General features: G+C 45.7%; 2 protein-coding genes across 3 annotated transcripts in view; both read right to left on the bottom strand.

Annotated features, from left to right (window-relative positions):
• The window catches only part of LOC106812163, a 16,301-nt gene extending 11,508 nt beyond the window's left edge, over positions 1-4,793 (bottom strand). Inside the window, exons 1-6 of one of the 2 annotated variants that reach the window (XM_014815967.1) lie at positions 4,752-4,793; positions 2,989-3,130; positions 1,819-1,907; positions 1,446-1,553; positions 543-776; positions 148-286 (exon numbers count right to left, since the gene is read on the bottom strand). In XM_014815967.1, the coding sequence (XP_014671453.1) occupies positions 148-286; positions 543-776; positions 1,446-1,553; positions 1,819-1,836 (499 nt within the window). In that variant the 5' untranslated portion in view covers positions 1,837-1,907; positions 2,989-3,130; positions 4,752-4,793. The remainder of the gene's footprint in view (positions 1-147; positions 287-542; positions 777-1,445; positions 1,554-1,818; positions 1,908-2,988; positions 3,131-4,751) is intronic. The other variant, XM_014815966.1, reaches the window with a different exon arrangement.
• Positions 4,794-6,692: 1,899 nt separating this feature from the next.
• LOC106812161 (regulator of telomere elongation helicase 1 homolog) overlaps positions 6,693-16,597 on the bottom strand; it is an 18,915-nt gene continuing 9,010 nt past the window's right edge. Inside the window, exons 8-21 of the mRNA XM_014815964.1 lie at positions 16,265-16,407; positions 15,876-15,975; positions 14,745-14,895; positions 13,838-13,954; positions 13,723-13,756; positions 13,227-13,341; positions 11,915-12,082; positions 11,269-11,356; positions 10,837-10,887; positions 9,982-9,998; positions 8,683-8,837; positions 8,225-8,388; positions 7,483-7,698; positions 6,693-6,729 (exon numbers count right to left, since the gene is read on the bottom strand). Of these exons, the coding sequence (XP_014671450.1) occupies positions 6,703-6,729; positions 7,483-7,698; positions 8,225-8,388; positions 8,683-8,837; positions 9,982-9,998; positions 10,837-10,887; positions 11,269-11,356; positions 11,915-12,082; positions 13,227-13,341; positions 13,723-13,756; positions 13,838-13,954; positions 14,745-14,895; positions 15,876-15,975; positions 16,265-16,407 (1,546 nt within the window). The 3' untranslated portion in view covers positions 6,693-6,702. The remainder of the gene's footprint in view (positions 6,730-7,482; positions 7,699-8,224; positions 8,389-8,682; positions 8,838-9,981; positions 9,999-10,836; positions 10,888-11,268; positions 11,357-11,914; positions 12,083-13,226; positions 13,342-13,722; positions 13,757-13,837; positions 13,955-14,744; positions 14,896-15,875; positions 15,976-16,264; positions 16,408-16,597) is intronic.

Here is a 16,597-nt window from a genome sequence, read left to right as displayed (position 1 = left end):
CATCTTGAATCTTGAATCTGAATCTTGTATCTGCAGCACAGCTAAACGATGTAGATTCAAGATTCAAGATGTAAGTAAAATTATGTAACATATGAAGAAAGAGGTAACATTTTTCTGGAATGCTTGCCAGATTTCTGACGAACCTACCTACGTACAACTCGAGGTGATCTGGAGGAAAGAGTCCGAAGAGAGTGTCGAGGAACACCTGCAGATCTTTGATGAGAGTGTACTGATGCAATGCTATTTTAAACTTGCTGAAGTTTTCCTGCCCGATGCACTTTGCAACCTGGTAACGCAAGCACAGGCTGCCTCATTGGTACTTACCAAGGTTATATGGGATTGAAAATACACTGACAGATAACTTCAAGCTAAGAAATAAGATATTTAAAATATTACGCAAAATTGATACGTTAATTAAACAAACACAAGCCACTTTTTTTTTACGTTGCGAGGACGTTATCTCCCGATTATTTAATAATGCATTAATTGGAATGTTCATCGTTAATTGCATTAATAATAGTATGTAATTAAACGATAATTACCGATGTAAAGAAATCGAGTACGGTGCCCTTTTTCAGCCTCTTCTTCTCGGCAGCCTCGCGCGTGACGGGCGTCGGCTTCCCTACGTTGCCAGCAGATGGCAGCAGCAGCAGCTTTGCCTCGCCACTGCCGTGTGCTGTCCCCTCCGGTGTTGGCTTCGTGGCTTCTGTCATCCCACCATTCTCCGTGGGGGTGCTGTCGGCTGAGTCGTCACACAGGTCGTGACGAGATATGATCTAGAATGTTCAGGTGATACGGTATAATACCCCTAGTACACATTCATAGACAGTCATATATACTGCATGTATACGCAATATTTTCGCGAATTCGCGGTCGGAGAATTATGGATTATTCGGTATTATTCGGTATGAATTATTCGCGTGTTGTTATTTTCGCGGTCGGGGACGCGTTCGCGAAATTCGCGCAAATTAAACCACCGTGAAATATACAGCGTATACAGTAGTACTACACTCACATAATACCACTATATGTATATACGCAGTCCTAGTTAATAACTAGAATAACTGTAAGATGGAATGACATTACGGTGATAACTGACTAAGAGGAGAAATTGCCCTGACAAGTTTAAAGGTATTGATGGAATCATCGTCACAGCCACAACCTGATAGTCTCAGAACTTTCAAACTACCTGTAATTGTTTAGAGCCAGGTCACCCACATCACAGACTGGTTTCCTGGTTGTCAGATTAATATTACATATCACCTGATAAAGGCTTTCCATAAAAAAAGTACTCGTGGTACGTGAGACCAGTAATAACGATAATATCAGTGGTGAAGGGTGTCTGTCATTATTCATTCACCCATGATAATATGCAATACACAACAATAAATAACGATAGAGAATTAGTATGTGGATTGGCGCACATTAGCAAATACAGCATGTACCTTGATTTTCTTCCTGGTTTGGCTTGCTTGTTGCCGTGGTTTCTGCATCGCTGAATTCCCAAAGGGGTTCAACGATGCAGTGTTCGCTTGGTACCCAGAGAAAGTAACCTGAAATGCATGCACGTAACATATTCACTAACCATACTAAAAGGTTTATAGAGTCGAAGGAAGCTGACCGAACAAATACACATTCATAACCTCATAAGTTCCAAGGGACTATAACGAAGAAGGGCAACTATGTTTGTCATCACAACGCTTTTACATGTACTCCCAAGTTTTGAATAGGCATCCTAAATGCACAGAAGCGTGTCGATATGGTAATTTAATAATTAAATCAGAGTAAATATATATACCACTACAGACATCGCTTTACCTTGGAACTTTTATCCATAGCTTCAAACAACCCCAGCTTTTCTTCGGTGCGGCTTTTCTTTATGCCTCCATATTGCGCAGTGATGTCAACTATTATAATTCAAATAGCAATGTCAACTATATAAGTGGATATATGTGACTCCCTGTAAACCACTCCCTATATAAACGACACCCTACAACGACTCGTAGTTTGAACGACCACTCCCTATATACATCACCTCAATCACGCTCATCCTAAATGTTTACGTTGTTTTGAATTTCACGTTAGATGATGCTTCTATATATGATGATGTCCTCTGTAGACAGGTGTTTTCTATAGACAGGTGTCCTTTATAGACAGGTGTCCCCTATAGACAGGTGTCCCCTATAGACAGATGTCCTTTATAGACAGGTGTCCTCTATAGACAGGTGTCCTCTATATACAGGTGGCCTCTATAGACAGGTGTCCCCTATAGGCAGGTGTCCCCTATAGACAGGTGTCCTTTATAGACAAGTGTCCTTTATAGACAGGTGTCCTCTATAGACAGGCATCATCTATAGACAGGTGTCTCTATAAACAGGTGTCCTCTATAGAAAGGTGTCCTCTATAGACAGATGTTCCCTATAGGCAGGTGTCCTCTATAGACAGGTGTCCCCTATAGACAGATGTTCCCTATAGGCAGGTGTCCCCTATAGACAGGTGACCTCTATAGACAGGCATTCTCTATAGACAGGTCTCCTCTATAGACAGGTGCCTCTATAGACAGGTGTCCTCTATAGACAGGCGTCGTCTATCAAAAGGCATCCTCTATAGACAGGTGTCATCTATAGACAGGTGTCTCTATAGACAGGTGTCCTCTATAGACAAGTGTCCTCTATAGACCAAGTGTTCTTTATAGACAGGTGTCCTCTATAGACAGGTGTCCTCTCTACAGAGGTGTCTGCTAACACGGCCGTGACCGTACGAGTGATAGTAGCATTTTGCTTTCCCTCGTATTGACCTTTGTCTTTTCGCCCTCCATAACTTCTATTTATTTAGTTTCATTTGTTTTAATTTTATCAGCATTGTCTATTAACTTGTTTAAGTAATATGTTACCTCCAAAATGTAATTCATAAGCGTAAATAAAATAATTTGAATTGAATTCAATTGAATTGAAGTGGCAACGCAACTTTGCCATTTTTTTTGCCTACCGTCCAGTTGATCGTTATCGGTTGACTCTCTCTGCCTTCGCTTTCCTCTGCTAACGTGAATGCCGACTGAAGGTTCGAACGTGGCTCCTGAGCAGCGTGGCTTCGAGGCAAGGTCCTGCTTGTAGTTGCCCAAGTAAGGGTACTAAAAGCAGATGCAGCAAGAGACAAAAGTCGCTGTCAGTCGATTGATACATCAGGAAAAGATGGAGAGTAAAGCCCGGCGAACACGTGAGTAATTTTACTCAAGTAAAATGACGCGCGAGTCATTTTACTCACGTGTGCAGCAGATTTTCGTTGAGTAATTTGACTGCAATGCCGTCATTTTACTCAATACAAACGTGCTTGATATAATTTTTGACTTGTTGCTCATTTTACTCAACGTCGTGGCACTGCGTGCTAGTAAATTACTCTACACTTGGGTACTCACCAGAAATGCGTTTAAATTCATTTGCCGCCAAGTATTGGCTCGCGCACGTCACGTTGATCTGACATTTAGACCACTATTCCTGAGTAATTTTATCACTGTGGCGCTCGAACCGCTGAAATATTAACGGTGGAGTATTATTGATCATGCGTATTTTATTGAGTAAAATACTCACTGCATGCGCGGCTTAGAGAAAAGGAGTGGAAGTAGAGAACGGTACTAGAAGCGCACGACGGAAAAGACAATCACTGTCAGATTGAGATACAAACAACGAGATGAAAAAAGATGGAGAGTAGAAAGGCGAGCGGTAAAACAGGATAGAGCGGAGAGAAGACAGGAGAGGTCGTGAGAATGGAAAAGTGGAAAGGGACATGGAGAGACGGGACATAAGGAGGGATAAAGTAAAGGAGCGGGAGAGGCGAGGGAGGCAGGCAGGGAACAACGAGAGGGGGCAGAGGAGAGGCATGGACAGCGAGAGCAGGGAGGAGGGAGGCAGGCAGAGATGGGCGAGAGGGAGGGAGGAGGGAAGAGGCAATGAGCAGACAGAGAGGGATGGAGCGAGGGAGCAGCCAAGAGGAGAGAAGGAGCGATAGAGGCGAAGGGAGGCAGGCGAGGGAGCGGAGAGAGATGAGGGAGGGAGGGAATCATAGGCAGCACCGGTAGGGACGAGGTAGGGCAGGAGGAGGCAGCAGGAGGGCAGAGAGGAAGGGTAGGAGAGAGGAGGAGGCAGGGAGAGGGAGAGGGCAGGGAGGGCAGGCAGGCAGGGAGGAGAAAGAAAGGAGAGGCATCAGGAGGGAGAGAGAGAAGAGGGAGGAGGAAGCAGCAGGGACCGGAGAGAGGGATGGGAGAAAGGATGCAGCAGGGAGAGAGGGAGAGGAGGCGGAAAGAGGAGCAGATAGATGAGAGAAGGAGCGGAGGAACGGAGCGGAGCAGGGCAGAGAGAGGAGGAGGGAGGGAGGAAGGCACAGGCAGGCAGAGAAGGATGGATGAGACGGAGGGAGCAGGCGGAGAGAGGAAAGAGAGGAGGGAGGCAGGCAGGGAAGTGAGAGAGGGAGGGAGGCATGGAGAGAGGAAGAAGGGAGGGAGGATGGTGAGGAGGGAGGAGGGAGGAGGGAGAGGAGGGAGAGGAGAGGGAGGAGGAGAGAGGAGGGAGGGAGAGGAGCGGAGAGAGGAGGCAGCAGGATAAGAGAGGAGGGAAGAGGCAGCAGAGAATGGAGAGAAGGAGGGAGGAGGAGAGAGCGGAGCAGGGGATGGGAGGAGGAGGAGAGGACGGGAGGCATAGTAAAGGCATATAAATTTCAATGCAAAATATTTATTAAAATAAAAATCTTAAACCTACCTTTCCTGCTGCCTTTTGAAAAGAACGTAGTTATGTCCTTCAGATGGCTACCAAATTTTCTATAAATCTTTTGATTGTAGGACGATGTCCAGAGAGAACACTGTTATGAAGCAGAGTCTATGGGTACATGGTTGAATAAACCTACACAGTAATGACAAATTTTTCAAACGTGTGAGTGTGGGTTCTGACGTGACACCAGCCGTAGAATAAGACGATATACTTATAATTAATTTACCCTACTCCACTACACATCAGAGACAGATTGCTGAATACGATACAGTACACACAATAAAGGACGTGTATGTACCTTGCAGGAAAACAAACATTCGATCGACGAACCAGCCAAAACGAGTGTTGCTACAGTATAGCACTGAATAGGACAAAGACTATACGAGCAAGAGATACGACGATGAAGATGTGCTGTCAGTTGCCTTGATACAACAATCAAGACAGAAAAGATGGAGTAAGTAAAATGAGGGAGAAAAAATGCAGATGGAGACTTCAAATACACTCCTACAACATTTAACGAGAGCACTAACGACACGAACAAAGCCTGAAGGATATCGAAACCCTCTAAACGAAGTAAAACGCGCTCTATTCGCCCGACACTTCCGCGTACACTCCACACCCACACCACGCCACACGCACGCACGCACGCACGCACACACGCACACACGGTCACGCCGCCACACACACATGTGACACATCACACATTAACACATACACACCACACCCACACCTGCTCAACACGCACACACGCACGCACGCACCTAACACACGGTGACACACCACAACATACACCATACGACACCCACCACACCACCCACCGCACACACGCACGCCACTCACAACACGGTTGACACACCACACACACTAAACATACAACATCTACACCACACCCACACACGCCACCACGCAACGTCGCAACGCGACGCACACACACATGTACACACACACATACACAGTACACACCACACCCACACCATGCACACGCACACACGCACGACGCACACACCCCACCGGGAACACACACCAAACACATACCATAGCACACCTACACCGACACACGCCACACTCAGCGTACCACGCACGCCACACATCACGATGACACACACACATACACATACACACCACACCCACAACCATGACCACCACGCTACACACACACACGATGACACTACACACAAACAAGACACACACACACCCACACCACGCCACGCACACACGCACGCACGCACACACACGGAGTGAACACCACACACACACATACACGCCACACCCACCCACGCCACCACGCCACACGCACGCACGCACGCTCCACACACGCGTGACACACACAACACACATACACACTCACACCCACACCACGTCCACCGCACACACGGCACGCACGCCACACACACCGGTGAACAACACATTACACTACACACAACACAGCCAGCCCCACACCATAGCCACCCCACACCACCCGCACGCACGCACACACACGGTGATCACAACACACACATACACACACACACCACACCCAAACCACGCACACGCACACCACACAGCTACGCACGAGCACACACACGGTGCACACACACACCATACATCATACACACCACACCCACACCACGCACCACGCACACACGCAACGCACACACACACACACGTGACACACACACAATACAATCATACACACCACACCCACACCACGCACACGCACTGCTACGCACACATGTACACACAACACACATTACACATAACACAACCCACCATCGCCACAGCACACACGCCACACACGCCGCACGCACACACACGGTGACACACACCACAACACACTACACACCACACCGTGCACGTACCTTCGGTGTACACAGCACTATTGCCAGCAACGTCAGTTCCTGCGGCTGGCGGCATAAACACTCGCCGATGGACTGTAGTGACGCTCGCGATCTTGCGCACAGGCTTACCACTCCTCATCGCCGATGCTGTCCTGTAGGAGGCAGACGCGGAGACTCAGAGCGATGCTTTGAGATAAAGCTATTGATGCCTGACGTTCGCTCAGACTGGTACCTGATCTCACTAGCATGTAACAGGACAGATGCCAGGGGTTGTGCAGTAAGTAACGAGCCGTATGTGTATGATCTACTTATATTATATATCTATCTCACCCTATGTAATGAGCTACAGCTACCCCTGTGTATCTGTATAAGCTGAAACCTCTATAGAACGAACACCTGTCTATAAAGGACAATTTTAGGGGTGTACAAACACATATATACTCGAACGACAGTTACATACAGATTTGATTGTATGACTAGTCTGTCGTCTCCCAAACACTATTAAATTTTTAGTGGTGAGATGGCCCACACTGCAACGCGAACTTGTGACGCAGTGGCGCGTGGAATTTAATTTGAGGGGGGGCAAAGCCAAAAAGGGCAAGTTTATCATGTATAAAATACCACAAAGTAACCTACAATGTGTCCTTTTACCATAAGCGTTTCCCGGTGCTAACGATGAACAACATACTATGACTAACATTAAACTCAACATTAATTCCATAAAAAAAGAAAAAATAAATTAATTAATAATTATAATAATAATAATAATAATTTGGGGGCCAAGTGCCCCCCTGCCTCCCCCGGTTCCGCCGCGCTTGCTGTGACGTACATACAGCACTACCAACATTTCTATGGCAGAGATCGCCACGCAGCCTGTAACGTACACACACACACACGATCCTCACCTGCTTCAGAGCTCTCTTCTGCTCCTTGAGGAACTCCATCTTCAGCACGATGCGGTTGTCCATGCGCGGCGGGAACGGCAGCCCAGTGATGACGACCGCCCGCCCGTTCACGTCCGAGAAGTCGAGACCTTCGCTGACCTTGCCTCGGCAGACGGCGAAGAAGGTGGCGCCACCCGACGCCGGGTCCTTGATCGCCTCGTAGAAGCTACTCATCGCCTGACAAAAGAACGGCACGTCAGAGAATACGGCGGCCATGTTAACTTTTCCTGGCGGGCGGGTCGCCGTAACGTCCGCCAGGCCAATGAAAAACAAACACTGAGGTGTACAATTGAAACCAGATGACCGTGAGCATTAGGCCAAACAAAAAAATAGATGTGTTTCCGGTCGACCGACCGTCCCTAAACTTTTTTTTTTTTTAAAGAAAAAAGAAAAAAAGTTTTTTAATTTGAAATCTGACAGACAAAACTTGGAATCCTATTCATAACCTGTAAGATGTCGAATTAGCAAACACCTGTAATATTGTATTAAAAAAAAAAAGCATTGCCGATGATTATGGTTCTACCTCCTTTGTATTAATATCATATTGAAAAACTATTAAAATTACATTAAAAGGACTATTAAAAGAGAAAAACACATTGGTTTAATTCATAAAATTAAATAATCAAATCAATTATTCACTCAATTTTTCATCATTAATTAAATTACTAAATTAAGTCAATAAATAATTAAATTAGTTACTTACGGATTCGAACGCTTCCTTGCCCTTCGGTTCGATGACGATTCGCTTCCTGCGGCCGATGATGTCGAGAATTCCTGTGTCCTGCCAGGTCTTCACACACATGTTCATTACTCCGTACGATGGGAAGAACACCAGCAAACCCATGGGAACAACCTTCATTATGTTCACTGAAACAAACATGTTCATTGAACACACGGTAGGATAAGAAGAACACGAGAAATCCCATGGAAACCATGTATAGCTTCACTATGTACACTGAACCAAACCCAAAATGGCTGCCAGCCATATGTACATGTACACATACTTGGGTACGAACTCCTATGTACATGTATATGTACATATACATGTACATGTATATGTACGTACATATACATATATATATATCAATGTATATATACATGTAAATGTACATGTACATACGAGTTCGTACCCAAGACGTCGGGTATAGCAGTGGTTCGTACCTAAGGTGTTGCCGAGGGACTTCTGGTAGGATGGGCTGCTGCGGTTCTGGTAGGAGGAGCTGAGCAGGGTATTGTCCGGTCCATGCGACACGATGCCCAAGAACACCTGATCTCCGCCGACAACGTGCTCATTCTGCAGCTGCACCGGGAACGGGCTGCGACAGAAAAGACGAATATACTTAAAAAATGGTCAAATGTAAAATTTTATTTTATTTTTTATTAATTATTTATTATTTATGTTTTAAATTATTATTATTTTCAATTAAAAATTAAACGCCAGTTTGCTTGCCAAAGACGGCTTCTCTCCCTCCCTCCAACGTTAACGGCATGACAGCATAACAAATTGACACGTTGAAACGCCGGGGTTCGTGAACCAGAAACTGCTGCTTATTCTTCCCCTTTCTGCCACCCCTTCCTTCTTTCTCCACGGCGCGACGATCTTTATGACCCGTTAAACAAAGTTATTCTTTATGTTCCCAGCACATGGGGAACGGACTGTGAGGGCAAAGATATTAATGCCGTATTAATAAAATTCGTTTGCCAGAGACGGCTTCTCTCCCTCCCTCCAACGGTACGATGCAAAACAAAATGACGCGTTGAAACACCGGGGTTGGTCTGTCACAAATGGCTTCTTCTCTTATTCTTATCCGTACAGCGCAACGCTTTTTACGAAATAAGATTTCTCCGTCGAACGGCGGGACTTTTAATGCGGATGAAGACAACAATGAGCGGCGCAACCTTTCTTTTTACAGACACGATTTCTTTAAACGTGGAAAATCTGTGTACCACGAGCGATCGAGGTTAAAAAAAACGTACGGCGAGTTTGCACGCTATTCAGACACGAGTAGTAGAATCATAATGCAGCAGCCGCATTCGGCACAGCAAAGCAACACCCGCCGCGACGCAGCGACGGAAACGCAATCGCAGGGAAGGGAATCGATCATCAGGGAATCTAGCTGCATGGGTAACGTCGGGGACACAGCTACGGAACAGCGATCGTGGCAGTCTAACATTAGTCGGGTGACCGCGGGGCAGACGCGACCCCCCCCCTTCCTCTCACCACGGGGTACCAATGACGCGGCAACAACAGAAAAAACCCCCCAACGACCTGCAAGCAGTCTACAGTTATTCGGCTAACGCGGAGGGCAGATGGACCCCTGGCCTTCTTCTCACCCACGAAGTACCAATGACGGCGACAACAACGGAACCACGACCACGCAGTGCCTACATGTATCGGGCTACCGCGGGGCAGACGCGACCCCTCCTTCTCGCTCTCGATCGCAGACATAGCTCTCTTACATTCTCATCTCAGTCGGCTTATTTTTTTTTTTTTTTTTTTTGTTATTTGTATTTTTTTTTTTCTTGTTTTATTTTTTTTTTTTTTGTTTTTGTTTTTTTTTTTTTTTTTTTTTTTTTTTTTTTTTTTTCTTTTTTTTTTTTTTTTTTTTTTTTTTTTTTTATTTTTTTTTTTTTTTTTTTTTTTTTTTTTTGAAGGAAGAGACGGCTGAGCGTGCCGCTGGTGAGGATATCAGTGAACTCCACTAGCGACGAGGTCCAATGGCCCGGAACACGGCATCTAGCCTGAATACCTCAGTAGTCAGCGGCGACTACACAACGTAACAACGCGTGTCAATCGTTAGTTATTACGGCGGTAGATACCTGCATGCGCCGATGCCAAGGCGCTGAAATCCGCAGTAGTGGCACGCGTGCGACCACAAGCAACGTAAACAAACGACCGCGAGTGTCATCGTCTATTATTCACCGGTACGTCCTGCATGGCCGAGGGCCAGCGCATGAAAACACCAGTAGTGCAGAGGCTGTGCGACCTACAACAACTAACAGACGCGTGTCATCCGTTAGTTAATACGTGGTAGTCCTGCATGGGGCGCTGAAACACACCAGTAGTGGCAGCAGTGCCGACCTCACAACAACGAATCAACGCGTGTCATCGTTAGGTTTATACGTGGTAGTCCTGCATAGGCCGAGCCAGCAGCTGAAACAGCGCAGAGTTGCAGGCGTGCAGCCTTACAACAACTAACAACGCGTGTCATCGTATAGTTATTACCCGGTAGTCCTGCACGTGCGCTGAAACACCAGTGTGCAAGCGTGGCGACCTCGTAACACGTAACAACGCTGTCATCGTTAGTGTATTACGTGGTAGTCCTGCATGGCGGGCGCTGAAACACCAGTAGTGCAGCGTGCGACCTACAACAACGTAACAACGCGTGTCATCGTTAGTTATTACGCGGTAGTCCTGCATGGCAGCGCTGAAACACCAGTAGTGCAGCGTGCGACCTACAACAACGTAACAACGCGTGTCATCGTTAGTTATTACGCGGTATATCGTCCTGCCTCGTCGGCGGCTGAAGACAGCCAGTAGTGGCAGCGTCGCGACCTGTAACACACCACGAAACAGACGAGCACGAGGCGCTGGTTTAGTTAATATACAATAGAGTAATAATTATAGAGTATATATAGTTGAATACAGGTCGCGACAAAACGTGGATTTGGCTTCCGTACACGCACGAGCTGAAAGGCCGCTGAAATCTATTGGGCTGAAGGGATGGCGGTTGCAGCAACTCTCACCCTGCTTCCATTGTAATGCATCATAAAGTCTAGTCGTAACCCAGAGTGGCCATATAGGAACGGCTGTGTTAACCGCAGCGCTAAATGCCTAGTCGTAAACCCCAGGAGTGCCTAGGAGTACTAAGCTGTGTAACGCGCGCATGGAATAGCTGTCTTTCAAACACACGTGACAAAACAAATCGGCCGCCGTAAAAATTTTCATAAATAATTCAAATGACCTCCACAGACGCAAAATTTGCAAGTGCAAACCTGGAGCTGCCTAGGATTTGGCTGAGTAACGAACGCTAAAGCTTATATAGTCGTAAAAACCACGCGAACGCCATAAGGATATGCGGGGCCTCCGTAAACGCCCTTCTGAAGCCGCGCGGATGACTCGGCGCAACCCCTCTCACCAACGGATCGCTCCACCATGCACTGAACGAAGGACTCACCTTGCTTCGTGGTCTATACACAATGGTAATATAAGCATCATAATAAATATACATCGTAATAACGTCCTATGCGACAGTGAGGCGAACTCGCTAGCCATGAACACACTTATTGACAAACGATCGGCCTAATGTCATATTGCCAAAGCAAATGGCCAACCATGGCCCAAATGTCAATCCTTACAAAGGGACCAATATCTCTCACCTTTCTTCGTCACCTTGCTGACTCCACGGGTTTTGCCCGCTTATTGCTTGTCTTCTCGGACCACTCTGCTCCTCGAACGGCTGGACGGAAGGTCGCGATAGATCGCTGCCGTGCCGGCGCGCCGCCTCGCTCCGGCCACCGGGCGGACGCCACCTCACGCCCTTTAATCAACGGAAGGAAGCTGCGGGGAAATGCCGAGGAGTTAACGTAGAGAATCCGGAAAATTGTTATTTTTTTTTAAAAAGCGGCCAACGCCGTTCGAAAATCGTGCCTATATACTTAAAATTACAGTTGTTTTTTCTGTGTTGTTGTAGGGTTTTTGTGGACAGTGGCAATATACAGGGGCATCGATGTTACGTATGCCCCCAAATCTTGAACTACGGATATATTACACAATGATAAAAAGAATTTAGTAATTTGCATGTCCCAACCGCACCCAAGTGAAAAAACCTGACATAACCGCAACAGCAAAATAATGACATTTTCGATCCGCCACTGAATCGCATTCTGTCACAACGTTCGCCAAACACGTGTCACAGAGGGCGCCAGCTGACCTTGAGAAGATCGTGACTTGTGAGACCCGCGCCCCCGCCGCGCGATAAAGGACCCCCCTTCCTGTTCAATGCAACTCGTGTAGCAGTTTATCCGTCAGGTCGAGCAAGGTACAGTACGTTCCCCGTCTTTAATGCCCAACCGAAACCAGCAGCTCAAAATAGTAACCTATATAAATAAATTTATGTCAAAATACTACCTTAAATAATATATACTCCGGGGTAGAAATTAACATTTTAAAAAGGAGTCAACGAACTCGATCCTACCTCAAAAGAGGGAGTTCCGCAGTCTCGAGGTTCAAGAATTAAGATTATTAACAATAACGCATGTGCTTATTTTTAAGATTCATGGCAGTTGCACGTCTGCTCAAATTTTCTTTGACATTAGCTGAAAAAAATACAGTAGTATGGCATCGAATTGTTCAGGGAGTCACACGAACTCCTGCGTATGTCAAATCAGGAACTCCGACAGTAAATCAGGGAGTATTTGACTCCGTTAATTTCACACCCTGATACCTTATATAATTTACGTGTAGAATTTATCTAAAAAATATTACGTACATTAAATGGGTTATTCCATGGATTATTTATGAGTTTTTAACATTAAGTTTATCAAGAAATATACCTATAATAAGTGGGAATCTACTGCCGTATGCAAGACATCACCAGAATCAGGAACGGTGGGGTAATTGATTTTGTTAAATGCGGGCAGAAAAATCACGATGAAGGCAGGGCGTTGCGAACGCTACAGCAGATCTAGTAATTTTAACTTACATCCCGCTTTTCTTTAGGGTCTTGTTCACGCTTAATGGTAGTGAATCAATGGCTGCCTCAAGGTCCAGTAGAAGTGTTTTGAGAAGGCTAAGGTCCTTGACTGAATAATCCGCCGCTGCAATGAAACCATAGATAGGAAACGTGAGAAATTTGCATGACGAATCTTTGTCGGCTTTCATGCCTATGCTGCTCCTCACTCATATCACTATTCCTACAGCCCCACACCCTCACTACTCTCCCCTCCCTTACTCACCTTCCTCCTCGCCTCCCCCTTCCTCCCACCCTCCCTCCTTCCTCCCCCCTTCCCCTTCCTGCCACCTTCACCCTTCCTCTCCGACACTTACATGGCTCGAGGAAGGGTACAACAACCTCCAGCAGCTCTGCCCCACCTCCCCTCCCTCCCCATTTTCTCCCCCACCCTCCCACCTTCCTCCCACCCTCCACCTTCTCCACTTTCCCCTTTCCTCACTCTTCCCCCTTCCTCTCTGACACTCACACGGCTCGGCGGAGGGCATGGCAACCCCCAGCACCTCCTCCCCCCTTCCCCTTCCTCCAACCTTCTCGTCTGACACTCACAGCCGGCTCGGCGGAGGGCATGGCGACCCAGCCACCTCCTCCCCGCCCTCTTGCTGCAGCTTCCTTGTGAGCAGGTCCTGAACCTCGTTGATTGCCATCGCGAGCTCGCTGGAACGAAGCTCCGTAGATGCGCAGTCCTCACACATCTGCTCCTGAAGACAGGATGGACAGGAATAAGCACTAACGGCAACGCACACACACCAAGTTCAACTCACCGTAGCGTCACATAGTATCTCAACTGCTACGCTGTAAAGTTATAACCTGTACGTGTAGTTACACGCACCCCACAGGACGCCGCGACATGCGCACCCTGGCACATGCTAACTGCTCACTAAACGCCATCATGTACCGCACTGTAAACTCGTGTGAGAATCGACTGCACCACACGATTATCCCTCCTCGCCTACCACCAAACACACACCACAAGCCCCACAGCACACCGGCGGCACCTGTATTTTCGTAGTTCATCAGCGCACACACACTAGTGATGCACCTCAGTTCTTAGACATCAGGCACCGAGTAACATTACGACAATGAATAGTAAAACCGGATGTAATGTCTATACGATACCCCATGTGAGATATATGATAAGAGTGAGGTATGGATTATCCGTAATATTATTCTCATTATATTACCTTCGTCCTAATATGTTATGCTCATAGATTATCCTTACTAATTTATCGCTATCATTATCCTATATTATCACTATACTTCATTCTGCTCCTATAGTATGTATCTTGCTATTATTGATGCCGTATAAAGTTACTTCTATATTATCACCTCTATATTTAACTTCTATAGTTTAAGGTATTATCTTACTTACCAGCATGATCTGTACGCACTACTGTAGAAACTGATGTCCAATCAGAAATACAAAAATGTAACGATCGGTGAGACTGTGACTATTCGCTATTTGATGAAACTTGTCCTATAGAAACTTACCAGGTTGTGTGCCTCGTCAAATATCAGGACGCAGTTGGCGACGTCGATATTGTTAATTTTCCTGAAGGTAGGATCGAGTAGGTAGTTGTAGGGCATGAAGATGATATCCGCCGTACCCTGACCCTCCTTAGTCATGTAGAACGGACATACCCTGTCGACGGGCAAACACACAAGCAGGGGTAGAAATTAATTTTTGAACACGGTAGTCCTCCCTACCCTCAAAAAGAGGGAGTCCGCAGCAAAATGATGGAGTCCGCAGTCTGAAGTTCAAAATTATAACACGTGCTTGTTTTGAAGATTCATGCAGTTGCACGTCTGCCAAATTTTCTTTGATTTGCTGAAAAAATACGGCAATTCTGCGAGGCCGTGCTGTGGAACGAACTAGTTAGTATAGTACGGCAGAATTTTCAGGGAGTCACACGGACTCCTGCATATGTCAAATCAGGGAGTCCGACAGTAAATCAGGGAGTATTTGACTCCGGACTCCCGTTAATTTCGCACCCTGCACAAGAACCAAATTTTTACACAGAAAGAGATCAAAGTAAGAACCCATAAGTAGAACTCTGCGAAGGGAAGTGTGCAATCATACTAGATTAGGAAGAAAACCAGATAACCAAAACTATAGAACGTTTGCATGCAATGACACCTGTACATTTTTGTAAAATGTCAAAGTATATATGTAATGGCACAGAACAAATTTATCGGATTTCATGACAATATGAGTAAATTGATTTTATGACGAACTCATGCACGCAACCTGTTAGCGAAAGTTTTGTTTTGACTACCGATTTAGTTATCTTGTCGGTCCGAATAAAGTTGCTTGAGCTTGTCACCAGATGGCAACACGTGACAAGAACTAAACAGCAGGTTTTGGGAGCAGTCCTCGGGACCGATTGGCAGGTTAATTCAGCTTGACAAATACAACTTGATTGGTTGTTAAAATCGTCGCTAACAGGTTAAATAAATTCGCCTATTAAATAATAGATTCGTCCGATGGGCACAAGTCCACTGCGCGGCTTGAAAAAGCTACCAAGCAATTCATCGTCGACTCTTACTAGCAGGTTAATTACATGGATTTATCGTGAAAGAAAACGAACGTTTTTTTGAAACCCATAAAGTCGCATCACTTACTGCTTCTTGCGTCCGACAGTGACAAGGTCCTCTATGTCCATGACGTTGTTTTCCTTGCCACAGACGTCCCTCATCACATCAGTGGTCTTCTGTCGCATGTCTACAACAAATAGTCAAGACCAGACATCATTATAACACGTGTGCGACACCATGAATATGTAGCCGGTCGCATGGTTACCAGTGAAGACAAAACCGAGTTTTTTTTATCTGTTGTGTTAATCACTTCGATACAGTAATTCTTATATGCAAGAAATAACAATTAAAATATACCACATTATGTTACCACGCATTAGCTCTATGCATGTGGTGTAATATATATATATATATATATATATATATATATATATATATATATACACATTAATATTATTAATATTACTCGAACCAACCATCAAACTTGGTGTGAAAGTAGCACGCTCGTTGTTTCGTCATCTGCCGACAGAGATGTGTTTTGGCACTGTTGCTGTCTAAAGCTACAACTTTGGAGTTGATGCAGAGTTGTTCCCTCGATCCCAGAATACTCGATTTCACCCTGCACAAAACCACAACTATTATACCAAATGCACTGCGTATATCATCCAGATTTCGTATAAAAGAAAGTTGCGCAACATGCTTGTGTATGCATGCATTTTCACTATAGTATTGTGAGATTTATACTACCCACATATCTGCACACAATTAAATTATTGCCTTGCCTAGAATATATATATATATATATATAT

The sequence above is a fragment of the Priapulus caudatus genome, unplaced genomic scaffold (assembly GCF_000485595.1).
Source record: "Priapulus caudatus unplaced genomic scaffold, Priapulus_caudatus-5.0.1 Scaffold614, whole genome shotgun sequence".
NCBI classification, from domain to species: domain Eukaryota; kingdom Metazoa; phylum Priapulida; class Priapulimorpha; order Priapulimorphida; family Priapulidae; genus Priapulus; species Priapulus caudatus.
The sequence above is the reverse complement of the archived record's forward strand: the minus strand, read 5'-3'. Positions and strand labels throughout refer to the sequence as shown.